Consider the following 16324-nt stretch of genomic DNA (forward strand, 5'->3'; position numbering starts at 1 on the left):
CAGCTGAATTGGTGAAATGGCTTGAAGGCAGTCTTACAGGACCGGTGACTATATATGTTGATAGTCAAGCGGCCCTCAAGGCTCTCAAGTCACGGACCATAAATTCAAGAGCTATTCTTGATTGTAGGAGAGCTCTGCAGGATATACACGATATCGTAAAGCTATGTTGGGTTCCGGGTCATAGCAACATCATGCGAAACAAGGTAGCAGATGAACTGGCTCGAGGTGGCTCTAGGTCTGTCGGCTTATCAGTTGATGAAACCGTCCGGCCACCGATGTGCCATTACATCGGCAAACTTCGGGAGGTCTTCAATGAGAAAGCACATCAAAGATGGCTATTGGAACCTGGTTGCAGGGTATCCAAGGCAATCTGGCCTGTGGTTTCTCGTCGAAAAACGGCTTCCCTACTCTCACTTGATAAGTTAGGGATGAAAATCGCGGTGGGACTTATAACAGGTCACTGCAGAGTGAGGTCCCTTACTTCAAAGTGGGACGACAGTGGCATTGACTACTGCAGACTATGTGAAGATGCGGAGGAGATAGAGACTGTCGAACATCTGCTTTGTAGGTGTCCCATGCAAACAAGGAGATACCGTACACTAGGCAAATATGAGATATATACTCTAACCTTCCTGTCTAACATAGATCCTATCGTCCTACTCAACTTTGCCAGACATCTAGCATGGCTTGACAAAGTCCCTAAACAACCCCTTAATAATCATACTCTTTTCACCTTTCCAGATAACTCCTTGGCGTCAATCTTTACATCTCCCACACTCACCATCATCTCATCATCTCTATCTTATCATTTTCATCTCATCAAGCTGCATCAACACTCTACCCTCTCCTTCATCTTAAATCATCTCAACAACACACCACCATCATCATCTCCATCATCTTTAAATAGCATACACAGGATGAACACAATGGACCAACGGTCTCCGAGTGAAGCAGTCATCCTTAAACCAAACCTAACCAAGTCATTTGGTATGACTTTAGTATCGACCTACAAAATCGACCAATGGAAAGCGTATGCACAGGGTAATATTGTAGAGTATTACATAGTCGGTCCTGATTATAGCCTTTGCTCACTTGTTTTTTCTTCTAACTTTTACTTACTCTATGGATTCAACCCAATGTGGTTGGCGACGATTTGCATATGCCTTTTTCGCAAACTTTAGACGTACTCGTATGAATATCACATATGTACCTCGGGTGCATTATGCTATGCTATGGATTTGAGCAAATATTCGTAATTTTGTGTTTTAGAATAGCAGAATTGAATTCAAGTAAAATTTTAAGCAGTTTCTTTAGTTTACATATACCTCCCTATTTTTCTAAACCTCTAAAATATAAATAAATACACAATTACTTGTTTTTTTAATACTTCTTTTTATTTATTTTTATTAATATTTTCTTTAATATGTATAATAATATTTATTTTTCCGTTTAAATTAAATTAAAATTGTTTATGTTTGGGTTGTTGTTGTTTGTTTCTGTGTTTCTTTTTTTTGTATTTATACACTATTTAATGAGTTTGTTTTACGTTTTTTGTTTTTTTATTTTGTATTGCGCTTTAAAGGGCTTTTAGTTGAGGAAATTATATAAATTGCTGTTGTTTGGTTGCTATTTTGTTTTTTTAGCATTATAATAATGTTGTTGTTGGGGTTGTTGATCGCGTTGACAGAATAAAGAAAATGAAGATGAATATTCAAGAGTTTTAATTTTTTTGATGATAAATTCTTCTGCAAATATTTTATTTTTTCTTTATTAATTTATATTTTTATATTTTTGTGGTTGTTGTTGTTTTAATAATACAATTATGATGTTGTTGTTGTTGTTTAATAATAATTATAATAAAGTATTATTTAATAAAAATTATAAAGAAAAATACATTGATAAGAGTTGTTGTTGTTTACTTTTAATATTTTAGATAGTAAAGATAAATATAGCCCGAAGAAGTAGAATAGAGGAGAAAAAATATTAAACCATAAGTAATAAAAAAAAATTAATAACTAATGTTAAAAAAATTACAATTTATAAACATTTACATGGGTTTAGATATACGAGGGGGGAGATAGGATTTAAATTGAAAAATATATTAAACTCAAATATAATAATTATTAACTAATATTTTAATAAAAAAAGGAAGAACTTTTGATTGATAAAGGGGAGTGGGTGGAAGTGTTGAAAAAAAATTATTGAGAGAATAATCACTTTGTGTATTAATAGAAAATAATAGAAATTTGTAAAATAAAAAATATGCATTTGTTAAATAAAAAACATAAGAAAATTAAATTTTCTTTAATAAAAAAATAACTCAAAAATTAAAAAAAAAATTATAACAAAATAAATGTAATTAAGTTTTTTCTTTCAAATTAAATATTTCTTTTATAAATAAGGGAGTTTTTCGTTTTGAAAAGGAAGAAGAAGTTTCTAAACAGGAATTTAGGGGATTTTTCTTTTAAATTTAAACCAAAATTATTTTAAGAAAATTTGTACTTAATAAACAAAAGTACATTAATTGGTTAACTATTTGTTGTTGTTTTTGTTTTATGTTTGATAACGAAGACCTAGCTATTCCTCTTTTTCTTGTTTGGCCATCAAAACAAACGAATATACGAACTTGGTTGCTTATCGCTCCGGAAATTTAGTAATCTACATAAGAAGTATTTAAAGTCCTCATAGCTCAGCACCACCAACGAGGTTAATAGAAATTGATAAATCAATTCTATATTCGCTAAGCAAAGCCTTTAAAATTGCAACAGTGCCAACTTTTTAGGCTGGCATTTGTAAAATAATTCCAAATGAACGAACAAACTCTTCCTGAGCCTGTAATTTTTGGGAAAATGAGGCTTTGAAAATTATTTTTGTTATCTTAAATTGAAGTTTGCTTTTGGGGAGAACCAAATCTGTTTCATTATAGATTTCGGCCATGAGCAGTTCCCATTTGAGAACTTTTATTCTCAATCACATTTATAAGTTAAATAATTTCTAAACTCATTACGCTATAGACAAGTTCCAAGAAACAACAGTAGTGAGGACACACATACAAATATCTACAAATAAACCATCATCATATCGTCTTAACGATAATTGTTTGAAATTTTAAAAACAAAACGATTTTTTTTAAAACACAAAACTGATCGCAAAAAGAAAAAGAGGAAAGAGAGGTCGCATTTGTGTGATTCATTACATCCACTTTTAGTTTTTAATATCATTTGTTTAATATTTTACCATCCATATTGGGATTGTTTTTTTTTTCTTAATTTTTTTCTAAAAGAGTTTCTCTTTCTGTGTGGTTTTTGTCTCAACTATGTTCGCAAATGTTGTATTTTTTCCATTTTCTTAAATGATGAATGACTTGAGCTTTATGCGTTTTTTAAAAAGGGAAACCCGGATTTCCTTTAGAATCCGTTTTCCCTTTTGTTGCTTGATTTTTTCTTTTGTTTTGTGGGCAATGGTGGACTTTATATAGAAAATATTTTACAAATATATGCTAAATGTATATATAGTGTGATTTTTATCTTAAATCTTCTTCCTTTTTTTTTTTTGTTTCACTTATTTTGTTTTAAATGTCGATACTTTTCTTTTCTTTAATATTTATGTATGTATATTGCAACAAAAAACATTTACAAAGCTTTTCTTAGGGTTTCTTACTCTCTCATTATAATATATAGTTATATAAGTGAGGGCGTATTGTATTGTATGGTTTGTTATGATAAAGGAGCCGATATTCTTTTAGGGTTAGGACTTGCTCTTAATGTTAAAAAATAATAATTTATAAATACACAATTAAATTTCATTTCCTAAACGGCTAGTATCCAGGTTTTTTTTGTTACTCTTTCACATAAATCCCATACAAAGTCTTTTTTCACATTTTTTTATTTTTACCAAAAACTATTCCCCTTTTCTTTCCGTATAGATAAGATTCCACAATCTTTATGGGTTTTTGGATTTGGATTTGTGTGTAAAAATCAATATTGTTTTGTCATTAGATTATCACTGGTGTTCTTATTGTTTGATTGGTTGTGTAGAAAAGGAATAACTTCTCTAAAAAAACTCAAAAATTGTAAATACAATACAATTTAGTTTTAGTTTCTGTTCAACTAATTTACATAAATAAATTCAAATTAGCAAAATATGTTTTGTTATTGTTTCTACGGTGTAGAGTATAAACCACCATGAATGTCTGATAGATTGCAGCCTATAAATATTTGTTTTTCTTGTGGCTTTATCTTTATATAGTTTTACATTCTAGGTTTCCAATTTATGATTTCTTTCCATATCCTTTTCTTCTTCTTTTTGTATTTTTTTACGCTTTAATACTTATAACATGATGTTGTTGTTGTCTTTTGTGTCTATAAGCATTTGTTGCTGTTGTTTAGAGTTATTTTTATAGACTTAATTTTTTGTTTGTATTTTTTTCTTTAGTTAAATCATTGTCTAATCTATTAACTCGTGCTAGGCTGAGGCTGGATTTCGTAAACTGGAAAATAAATATTACAACACAGGAGGGGGATGTGTTTCATATAGGCTTTTCCGTTTTTTTTTCTGTTTTCATCTTTTAGATTTATCGCACTCTTGGAATAGTTCTGAAAAGGAAAGTGAAACAGATTAATATGTATTTTTAAGAAATTATAAAATTATTATTTTTATATATTATTCGTTTTAAAATGTAGCAATGGTTTGTGCATTCAAATATATTTAATTATAACTGTTGCAAATTTCCAAAAAATATCAATAACCTATCAACCAGTATCAAAACGTCTTTCATAGAAAAGAAATTTTACATATGAAAATGAAAACGTACTTAAAACTTTAACCCAATGATCGATACATAATATGGCAATGCTTACAAAATGCTCCATGCCATATGGACCCATACAAGTTGCTAGTTTTTGCAGACGTTTGCACTTTCATAGGTTTTAAAGCCTTTAACACTTGGACAAACTTTTAACTGGCTATGGCTACAAATATGCTTTTGTTTTAAATTTTTTATTTAATTTTTTCTTCCATTAAAAACCCTATTATGTAACAAGTAAAAAGGCGTCAGTTTCGGCTTTGCCAAAAGAGAAATACCCTCAGGCTGTGTGAATTGAATTGAGACATTCATCTATGGACAGATTGAATGCCGTCTACACAACAAAAATCCTCTTCCCCAAATATTATGTATTTGGGGGTTTTCAGAATTTTTGGCCCTTTTTGGACGTGCGAAATTGCCGACAAAAATATGTGTTTGGATTAAACAGACCTCAAATGTTGTTCTTTTGTGAGGGAGTGAACCAATGTGGCATATTTTCGAACTTAAACTAAGATTGGACAAAATATTACGAGATCCAAAGTTTGGACCGAATCGATTGCTCCGTTAGCAAACAAATTCACGTTTGTGTGGGAGGTTCTGCAAGCGGACCAATAAAAACCATCTTCGAACTTTATCCAAAATTCGAAGAAATATTACGATATGCAAAATTTGAACCAACGCATTATCCGGATTAAAAGTTTTGTGCGCAACAGCCACAACACATGGAGGCCGTTGGGGTTTTTACAACATTTGGGTCTTTTTCTCAGGAAGTGTGGATTTACCCCTGTTTTATTGAGAGAAATATGAAGAATTCAAACTTTACCTTGAAGGCTTTCCTGGATATAGCAGGTGCCTTTGACAACGTAAAACTTGAGTCCATTCATCTCTCGCTTAGAGCGGTCAACACCCCGGAAACCCTGATATGCTGGATAAATAGGATGCTGGAGAGCAGGATCATTAATTCCAGTATTGGGGAGTTGACAATTAGGAAGACAGTAACTAGAGGTACCCCCCAAGGAGGTGTACTCACACCGCTGCTGTGGCTACTTGTGATAAACAATATTTTGGCGGAATTCGACAATCAGGGCATCAAGGTTGTCGGATACGCGAATGATGTGGTTATTCTGTTGGTTGTTGGGCCACCGCAAATGGCCTTGGTGTAAATCCAACGAAAACAGAACTGTTTTTTTTTTTTATTATTTTTTATTGTCTTCTTAGGACGAAGGCCATTATTTATGAAAGTTTTTAATTAATTAATTGGATTAATCGAGCTAACATGGCCTAAGGAGTTTAGTATTGAAAAATGAATTCTAGCGAAATACCACACACTCAACAATTATGCTACGATCGTTTCGCCTGGTGATTTAAGCCAGGCTCATCAGGCGTATTTGAATGCTAATGGCTAGAAGACAAAGGCTGATTTTGATAACTTCTATTTATACTAACATTTTTACAATTTTGTAATTATGAAGTATTTATTGAAGTCTTTTTCTTTATCAAGTCACCTAGTGTCTTGTCTAGGAATCATTTTCTCAATACATACACATATGTATACAATCAAAGGGGGGTTTCCTTCATGAATTGTAATGCCTTCAGTTTTTGAAGTTTTTTGGATATCATGTCGACTAGTTTGTTGATATGATGCATTGACAGTGGCTTAGAACGCTGAGATCTCGACAACATTGTCTGTTTGTTGGAGAGGACCCAGGTTCAAACCTCTGGTATTGTTCACCAGAAAGCGTAAGCTCGGCGACTTTGGATGGAGTGCAATTACATCTATCTCCTGAGGCCAAATACCTAGATATAATCCAGGATTCTCAATTGAGATTGAAAAGGAACGGACGAAGAGAGGTATGATTGCACTTTATTCATGTAAGAATTCGATTGGAAAAAGCTGGGGATTAAATCCAGCTATTATACACTGGCTGTGTAATACTGTTGTGAGACCCATCTTATCCTACGGATGTCTTGTCTGGTGGCACGCGCCTCAACATAAATCGAACTCCGGCAACATAGACAAGGTGCAAAGGGCAGCCTCGATCCTGATAACTGGAGCTCTTAGAAGTACACCACAAGCAGCTCTAAATGCGATGTTGAACCTCTTGCCCATGAGACTCAGTATCAAAGGTCAAGCAGCACGTAGTGCCCTAAGGCTACATGAATTGAATCGTTGGCGTGACAGCACCTATGGGCATGCATGCATTCTTCGGGAGCTAGGACCAAACCTTAGCTTAAATCTGCAGAGGAAATTCAGCGACTACTTATCACCAATCCAAAGATTTGAAGATTCTGAGGTCGTTATCCCTAGTAGAGATGACTGGGTAGTAACCCTCCTCTGGACGGTCTGGCTTTCTACACAGACGGTTCCAAGATGGAAGAAGGTACCGGAGCTGGCGTCTACTGTGAAAAGCTTTGTCTCGAATACTCATATAGGTTGAACAGCGACTGTAGTGTTTTCCAAGCAGAAATATTCGCGATCAAAATGGCTGCAGAAATGATAAAAAGTCTAGATGCAGAAATCTTTGAACCGGTGACTATCTTCGTTGATAGTCAACCTGCTCTTAAAGTCATCAAATCCTCCAACATCAAGTCTGAGGCCGTTCTTGAGTGTAGAACTGCTTTGGCGAACCTCACAAACGCTGTCCGACTCTGCTGGGTACCGGGAAACTGTGACATTGTGGGAAACGAGAAGGCAGATGAACTGGCTAGACATGGATCCCAATCAACAAGTCTAGCAATCACTGATTCAATCAAACCACCCATATGTCGCCTTTTTCGGAGAGTGGAGACGTTCTTTGAAGAACTATCCAAGAAACTATGGCATAATGAACCATGGTGCAGCGTGTCAAGGGCCATTTGGCCGACTCTATCAACAAATAGAACAACTTCACTCTTAAATTTGAACAAATCAGAAATCAGGGTATTTACTTTACTTTTCTCTTCTTTTGTCTTTTCAGTTAATTCTGAACCTCTTTTTCTGATTTATGGATGATCACAATGAACCGAAAGGTCACCGAGTGGCGTAGTCAATATATATTGACCACACATCCCCAAACCTAACCTACCCCTGAAAAACTTGTACTTTTAGCACCGAGAGCAACCTGATGCAAAAAAAGATTCGGGAGCATGTCCTTAAATGCACGTCATTATGACAACAGCTAATTTCAAGTCGGACTTATCGATGTAAGTTAGAGACTCGTTTGGGAAGATTGCCTTGGGACGCTGCTTCTTGTTTCGTTGTGCCAAATCTGGCTGAGTTACCGATTATAACATCGTGTGACTTCGTTGCACGACCCGCCGTGTCGTCCGCAACTTCATTCGCCTAAATGTTGCAGTTACCAAGGACCCAACATAAAATTACAATTGGTTGGCAAACATACTTAGAAAGTACAACAACACTTTCATGGTGACTAACTGTATAATATTTGCCATAAAACAAAACTGGAGTTTGGATTTGAGTTTTAGTAAGCCGGAGGCAAACAACATTTCTACTTCGTTTTAATAATAATACCCAGCAAAATAAATTGGAAGTAGTGCAATGTAGACTAGTTCTTTCACTGCATGTTTTTATGCAGTTCAAACTGAGTCGTGAAAAAGGCACTCCATTCCTCACATTTTAACCGCATTTGGATGCAATCCAAAGAATCACATCCATTTGTCACATTTTAACAACATCCGGAGGCAGTTCAACGGAGTCGTGAAAAAGGCACTCCAATTCCTCACAATTTAACAGCATCCGGATTCAGTGCAAACGGAGTCGTGAAAAAGGCACTCCGTTTACTACATTTTATTAGCAGTTGTTAGAGATCCCTACATGTACATAAATCAGTTTGTACATCTCTACAGGCAGCGGAATACATTTCCAAAAAGAGATAATCGTGTTAACATTTCCAAACATTTGTTAATACAAACTAAATAATATTTAATTTGTGAACATTTTTCCGGTAACTCACGAAAAGAAAATTTCCCAATGGAGTGCTGTTGGAGTACAAACCCATTTAGCAGATGAAGCAAAAGCACTTAAGCTTGGATTAAATGAAGAGCGGAGGAAACACACATATTTGCGATTGAATTCAATAGAGAATTTTCATAATTTGTGTTAATTTAATAAAGTTATTAATATTTTTGTTTTACACAAATAATAAATGCATTTTATTTTGTTATTCAAAACACGTGCTCTCAACTGCCTCCTATTCTATCCCAAAGGGTCAGTTAAAATGCAATGCCAAAGGGTCAGTTAAAATGCAGTACCAAAGGTTCAGTTTAAATGCATTGCCAAAGGGTCAGTTAAAATGCGATGCAATGGAGTGCCTCTTTCCGGGGTCACTCCCTTGTAAAAATCATGAGTGAAAATGCATAATTTGATGCACTTCCAAATCACTTGTACATATCATATAACTGCCTCTTTGGAGGCAAACTTTTCGCTGGGAACTATTTTCTTCAAAATCAGTCTTATCTGTGTCCATGTCACAACCGATCACCTAGAATATTTTGGGAAATTTAGCCTCCACAATGACATATTCGACAACGGAATAAGGATGATAAACATGCTACAAAAAATGGTAATTCCCAGCAAAAAGTTTGCCTCCAAAGAGGCAGTTAAATGATATGTACAAGTGATCTGGAAGTGCATCAAATTATGCATTTTCACTCATGATTTTTACAAGAGCGTGACTACTGAAAGAGGCACTCCATTGCACTGCATTTTAACTGACCCTCTGGCACTGCATTTTAACTGACCCTTTGGCACTGCATTTTAACTGACCCTTTGGCATTGCATTTTAACTAACCCTTTGGGGTAGAATAGGAGGCAGTCCAAAGCACGTGTTTTGATACAGGCCAGAACAAATAAAATGCATTTATTATTTGTGTAAAACAAAAATATTAAGAACTTTATTACATTAACACAAATTATGAAAATTCTCCATTGAATTCAATCGCAAACATGCGTGTTTCCTCCACTCTCTATTTAATTCAAGCTGAATTGTTTATGCTTCATCTGCTATTTGGGTTTGATATTGTCTCCAACAGCACTCCATTGGGAAATTTTCTTCTCGTGAGTTACCGGAAAAATGTTCACAAATTAAATATTTTGTAGTTTGTATTAGCAAATTTTTGGAAATTTTAACACGCTTATTTCTTTTTATAAAATGTATGCCGCTGACTGTAGAGATGTATACACTGATTTATGAACGTGTAGGGATCTCTAACAACTGCTAATAAAATGTAGCGAACGGAGTGCCTTTTTCACGACTCCGTTTGGACTGCATCCGGATGCTGTTAAATTGTGAGGAATTGGAGTGCCTTTTTCACGACTCCGTTGAACTGCATCCGGATGTTGTTAAAATGTGACAATTGGATGTGATTCTTTGGATTGCATCCAAATGCGGTTAAAATGTGAGGACTGGAGTGCCTTTTTCACGACTCCGTTTGAACTGCATCAAAACATGCCGTGAAAGAACTAGTCCACATTGCACTACTTCCAATTTATTTTGCTGGGTTCTCAACACCAAATTTCAAAAACTCGATATAGGTAAGTCCAAAGGACTATCATCAGACAGACATCGAGTCTGTTGGACGCAGGATCGATTCGAGAAGCAAACATGGACCTAGATCACAACAAACCTGTTTGCGACAAAAGTATGAACTCACGTAAGGCGAATACCAGACATCGAACAACCGTAATCACAGCCGCAGCAAGCGTCACTCAACTGATGCAATTGGTTGCTGAAAGTGCCAATCGTTTGACAAAACAATGCCCAATGCAAGAATGAAGTCCAACAAAGTGACATCCTCCGGTACACATGAACATTATAATATGGAAAAAAAATACAAATAAGGTTTGGTTGAGGTTATTGAGGTCTTCCTATCAGAAAATGCTATAATTTTTGCGATTGGCCCCTAATGTCAGTTCTGTTTTGACATTTGTGTAGTAAACACATGTAAAATACACGTTAATTAACAATGTTACGCTACACTGCTCCAGAACGCGGAATATTGGTGACTATTTATTTGGCCAATAATCGGTCGGTGACTTTGGCACAACGTGAATTTCGTCGCAGACGTTTAGCCGCTCGCCTCGAAGAGACTGGTACAACACGTGATGCTGCCATGCATGGCAGACCCCGGAGTATCCGTTCAGCAGAGAATATTGCTGCTGTAGCCGAGGATGTCATGGAAGCGCCGTCGACATAGGCCAGACGACGTGCCATGCAAATGGGTATTAGTTGACGGTCATTACAGCGAATTTTGGTACAAGATTTAAAGATGTTTCCGTACAAAGTCCAGACGGTGCATCAGCTGTTAGATGCTGACCGCCAATCGCATCTAACATACGATCAAGCCATCCTTAATCACCACCAAGAGGAAGATGATTGTTCATCAAAAAGAATTATGAGTGATGAGGCACTCCAGACTTCTTTTTTGGGGGACAGTCGCCGGTTTATGTCAACAAGCCTCAAACTCTTTCAGCTCTTAAAGACAATATCCGACAAGAATGTGAGGACCTATCGCCGGAAGTTTTGGAAAGTGATGGAAAATGTAATAAAAAGCGCTATAAAGACAATAAACTGTGGCGTCGGCCATTTATCTGATATCATATTCTCGACATGATGTAAAAAAATTAAAAGACCAAAGAAAAATCAAAGTTTTTCATTTTTTTTAAATTACAGCCAAAAAAACTTAAGAAGATTACTTTTTCGCCACCTTGTACATCATCATACCGCAAATAAACATTTTACAAAATGTTTTCTTGTCGCAATAATTTGCAATTATCCCAATGAAATTTATTTTTTCCAAACGCTATGAGTTGGAATCTAATTTGTTACAATCTATTGCCACATAAAACATCTCTTAGAAACATTAAAATAAATCTCATACACATTAATTTCTATCTTACCTTGGTGATTGCACTCTTTTCTTGGGGGTATTGGGAGCTGTAACAGCTACTCTTGAATTTGGTGTACGGGCTCTTGACGCTGAACCGGCACCGCCGCCGCTGCTACCAGGTGTTGTGGGTGTTGATGGTGATGACAAAGTTGCAGCAGCAGCACCACCACTTGTCGTCGATGAAGGTGGTGTAGCTGTCATGCTATAACGTTTCGGTGGCTGTAGACGTGATGGTGACCTTGTTGTCTTTGTGGGATCCGCTTGATTTGTTATTCTAGCAATTTGTGGAGAAATACGTGGAGGTTTAGGTATTTTAGTATTTACAGTGGCATTTTTATGAATTATTGTTGTAGGAGTTGTAGTTGTTGTTGTTGTATTATTATCAGTCATTGTTGTATGATAATTATCTTTATGATACATATCAGTTCTTCTACAGTTGTGGTGGATGGATACATTTAGGTATGTATGTAGTAGCATAATGTATGTTTTACACAAAAAAACAACATGCAATTGTTTTTTATGTAGAGTTGAGTTGAGTATGTGGGGGGAAAATATTATATATTACAAACCAAAATTTCATTTTTTATATACATAAAAAACCAAAACAAAAGGACAAAAACCCAAAACAGAAATACAGGCAATTGTGGTGTTGGGGTTGGGGAGAGTATCAAAAGGTTGTTTCAAAAGTGCGATAGATTTGTACATATACATGAAAAATAATAAGAAATAAAAAATAAATTAGCAAAAATATATAAGAAAATATATTTAATAATAATAAAATATTGTATTTTTTGTGAGAGCTTGTGAAAAATATTGGAAGGTAGGTACTTTCTTTTTGCCCTTTTATTAATCACTGTTCACTTGTGGGAAATTTATTAACTCCTTCTTAAATGGACATAAAAAAGTCAAAATAGGACAGAACAACTTTTTGTATTTTTGAAAAACAATTTGGAACTACAACAATATTTTTTACTACGATAACATTTTTTTCTTTTATGTTATCGAAAAAATAGTAAAAATTAGAGATTCTTGCAGTACTGGAACAGACCAAAATTTATTTTAGATTTTAATGTTGTGAATATTAAATTAAAAAATTAAATAGTATTTCAAATGTTAAAAAATGATTCAAAGTTTAAAAACTGATATTGATTAGTCTCGATAGATTTCGATTCAAATGCACCAAAAAATGGTGCATACTTTTAGGCATCGCAGTTACATTAATGAGAGAGCTCTTGCTCTAAAAATATGTATGTTCAATCGGATCGTATTTCGAGTGGTCTTTTATTTAAATAAATTATTTAATGATAAATTTCCTTTCCAAGATTTATGTCCATATTTGTTCCCATACTTCCTTCCAATATTTTTCACTTCCCCGTGATACCAATTTAACCAAATTACAAAACTACTAAACAATACTACATTCAAAATTACTACACAATTATATATTTTGAAAATAAAAAATTGAAATTTTAACTTACTTTCCAGCTGGATAGCTAACAGGTCGAGGTATACGTGATTTTGTGGCCGCCGCTGCCGCTGCATTGGCTGCTGCCTGGGCTGAAGTTGGTGTTGAACCACCACTCTTTGTCTGTTCCTCATTGACCAATTCTTTGAGCATACATGAATCCTTGCTAATCAATTCCCATTGGATTTGTAGACGTTTAAAGCGATTACTTTCCGATTTGCGTTTCTCCTGCTCATCACGTTGTGAGCAACGCCGCGGAGCAGCAGTAGCCGCTGTGGTTTGTGTTGTGGTTGCATTTTGTAAACGTAATGCAGCTGGATTTTGCTGTGCACCGCCACCATTTGTAGCCATTGAAATATTCGGTGAATTGGGTGGGGTTGAAAACCGTTGTCTTGCCTCTGGTGGCTGCTGCATCTGCATTGTTGTGGTGCCAGCATTCAATTCTTGATCATCTTTATCGTTAAACGACACTTTCTTTTGTTGGCTCAAAGCCCTAGATACCTCCTTCTTTAGGGCAGCTGCATCATATTGAATTTCAGGTTCGGAAGACTCTAATATTGCTGCAATCTCGGCATAATACTTAAGCTCATTACGTGGCAAGGATGAGAGGAAATTCTCAGCTCGTACACGTGCATCCAAATCTTTGCGTGACAAACGTTCACTGCGTGGTTGGGGACTGGCATACAGTTCACAACCGGGTGTTTCTTCTTCAAACACTTCCGCCAACTCCTCAGCTGATCCAATGTGATAATGATTTGGTGGTTCTTGAAGAGATCGTCGTTTCTCAAGCTTAGCCTGCTTGCTATCTTGCTCTATCATGGAATTTCGTTTATTCCTAACCGCTGAGGAGCTCTTACGCAAAATACCCCTCGGCATGGGTACTGGAGTGGATTGCACCTTTGGACTCATTTCAACACCTGAATCCATACGCTGCTGCTCATACTGATAGACATACATTTGTTTCAGATTATCACCACTACCTGAACTGGCATCGAATTCCGAATCGGTGAGCATTGTGGATGAACCACGATAACCCGATGATGGCTGTTGACTAGAACCAGAACTGGACGAAGCACCACCACCAGTTGTTACCGCAGTTGGCTGTTCACGCTGGAAGTATTGATTGCAATCGCAAATGTGTGGTCTGTTACGTCTGACGGGCGGAGTTAAACAGAATAGAGGTTTCTGGGCCAATTCAGCCTCCAATTGGCTGAGAATTCCGTCAACTTGTGGAATGTGTTTTAGTCTACGTCTATAATCACCCGGCAACAGGGTAACCAATGAATGCCAGTCTTGTATGTGCTTGTAATCCATGGTTTTGAGTATTTCATCTTCATCACTGCCCGCCATTAGGCTGAAACGTTTCTTCAACGAAGCACATGAAGAAGAGGCGCTACCTATGGAGTTCTTGTAGTTGAAGGGTGAGAAAATAACATCTGGTGTGGCTGAGGTCTTGACGAAGCCCAAATCGGGCAATGCATAGTTGGGATAAATCACATAGATGGGCGCCTGTCTCTCCTCGCCCAGGTTATTGAGTTTCTCCAAAAATGAAGGTGGCACACAACGGAAACGATCACTTAAACTGCTACGTGTACTTAGACTACCGCAGGAGGTTTGCATGGAACGCGTTATCATTTCCGAACTGGATGCATTTGAAATGGGCCGAGATGCATCACGACTTCTACGCTGTTTGTTGCGCTCAGCTTTGGCAGATGATGAGGCTGATGATGATGAGGCTTCTTGACCCGATGACAAATGTATTTGGGTCATTTGTTCCGAGGTATTATCCGATGAGAGGAGACTAGCTGTGGAGTTGTTGTTGTTACCGGAATTGTGATGTTGATTTGCCAAATGGTTGAGAGCGGGATTACGCAAAGGCATGCTACGTCTGCGGTGTGCTGGTGAATTTGTGGCTGTCAGAGAACCCGTTGAACTGGAACTGGGTTCTTCATCGTAGAACAATGATGAACGTCTCTGCTGTTGCTGTTGTTGTTGCTGCTGTTTCTTGGGTGTAGACGATGAGGCATCCATTTGGAATGTTAACGCCGAGGAATCGGCCACCTCTTCTTCATCATGTCTACTAAGGGCGGAACCTTTACCCGAATCGTTCATGCTCTTTTTACGCAGACGTTGTTCCAATGAAGAACTTGTGCTTGAGTTGGCGGCTTCACTGGAGGGCCAACAGCCCGATGACACATCCATACAGGTGTGAGCACTTGGTTGATCTTCTAAAGAACAATTTGTGCTTTTTTGTTTGATAAACAATTTGACTAGATTGAATGCTGGTGGGTTGGAGGAACCCGATGAAGTAGAACCTGAAATGTGAGCCTTGTTCGAGTGATGGGAAGTGAGGGTGGTAGAACCATTATTACTGGCCATGGAGGTTGAATGATTACTGGCACCACCACCACCGCTGCTATTGCTGCCACAACAACATCTGTGCTTGCTTTTCTGATGATGATGATGTGAACCACTGGACTGTTGCTGCTGCTGTTGATGATGTTGTTCTTGTGCTAAATCATTTAGTCGCTCATCAATGGATGCTGCTGTGGAATTGGCTGTAATGGGTATCTGGCACATGGGCAATAAATTGCGACACTTTAAATTCGCTTCCATATTAGAGGTTGATATCGCCTGGGATACATTCAATGGCTGTTTCACTTCCAGCTGCTGCTGCTGTTGAGGATGAATATGAGTTTGACTTAAAATCAATACCTCGTCACTATCGTCGTCACGCAAATTGGGTAAGCTACTGCTTTTGCGTACCCCTGTAATGGCATTGGTCAGCTGCTGTAACGCCGGTCGACTTATGATAATGGCATCGGGAGCATTATTATTGTTACCCGATGGATATCTACGCGCAGGAGAAGAGAGTAAAGCGTAAAGACTTTAATGTGTGAAGTCAGTTACAGCGATATGTGTGTGGGTGGGTGGAGTTTTTGTATTGGGGTTTATTTGAGGGGAAAACAATCATGGTTTGGGGTTGGTTTTAAGAGGTTTGTTGTTTCAGAGATGAGTTCGATCGATATATAAGTTGGTTGGTTGTTGGTAGGTTTTTGTTGTTTTCGTAGGGTAGGAAGAAAATAAGAAAGAAAAAGAAAAATTGATTATAATCGGTGTTTATCAAAGTAAAAAGTGTGTAGAAGTAGTAAAACTAGGTGCAAAAG

The 16324-nt window shown here is 36.8% G+C and overlaps 1 protein-coding gene across 33 annotated transcripts in view; it reads right to left on the bottom strand.

The window, feature by feature from the left end:
* Nucleotides 1-4291: 4291 nt before the first annotated feature.
* The window catches only part of LOC141389958 (ubiquitin carboxyl-terminal hydrolase 46-like), a 426104-nt gene continuing 414071 nt past the window's right edge, over nt 4292-16324 (bottom strand). For 13 of the 33 annotated variants that reach the window (XM_073962273.1, XM_073962265.1, XM_073962271.1 and 10 more), the window contains 3 exons: nt 13171-16044; nt 11703-12122; nt 4292-4595 (listed from right to left, as the gene is read on the bottom strand). In XM_073962273.1, coding sequence (XP_073818374.1) covers nt 4574-4595; nt 11703-12122; nt 13171-16044 — 3316 coding nt within the window. In that variant the 3' untranslated portion in view covers nt 4292-4573. The remainder of the gene's footprint in view (nt 4596-11702; nt 12123-13170; nt 16045-16324) is intronic. The other 20 variants (XM_073962277.1, XM_073962286.1, XM_073962276.1 and 17 more) reach the window with 3 other exon arrangements.

The sequence above is a fragment of the Musca autumnalis genome, unplaced genomic scaffold (assembly GCF_047663935.1).
Source record: "Musca autumnalis isolate F117 unplaced genomic scaffold, ASM4766393v1 scaffold_1, whole genome shotgun sequence".
Taxonomy (NCBI): Eukaryota; Metazoa; Arthropoda; class Insecta; order Diptera; family Muscidae; genus Musca; species Musca autumnalis.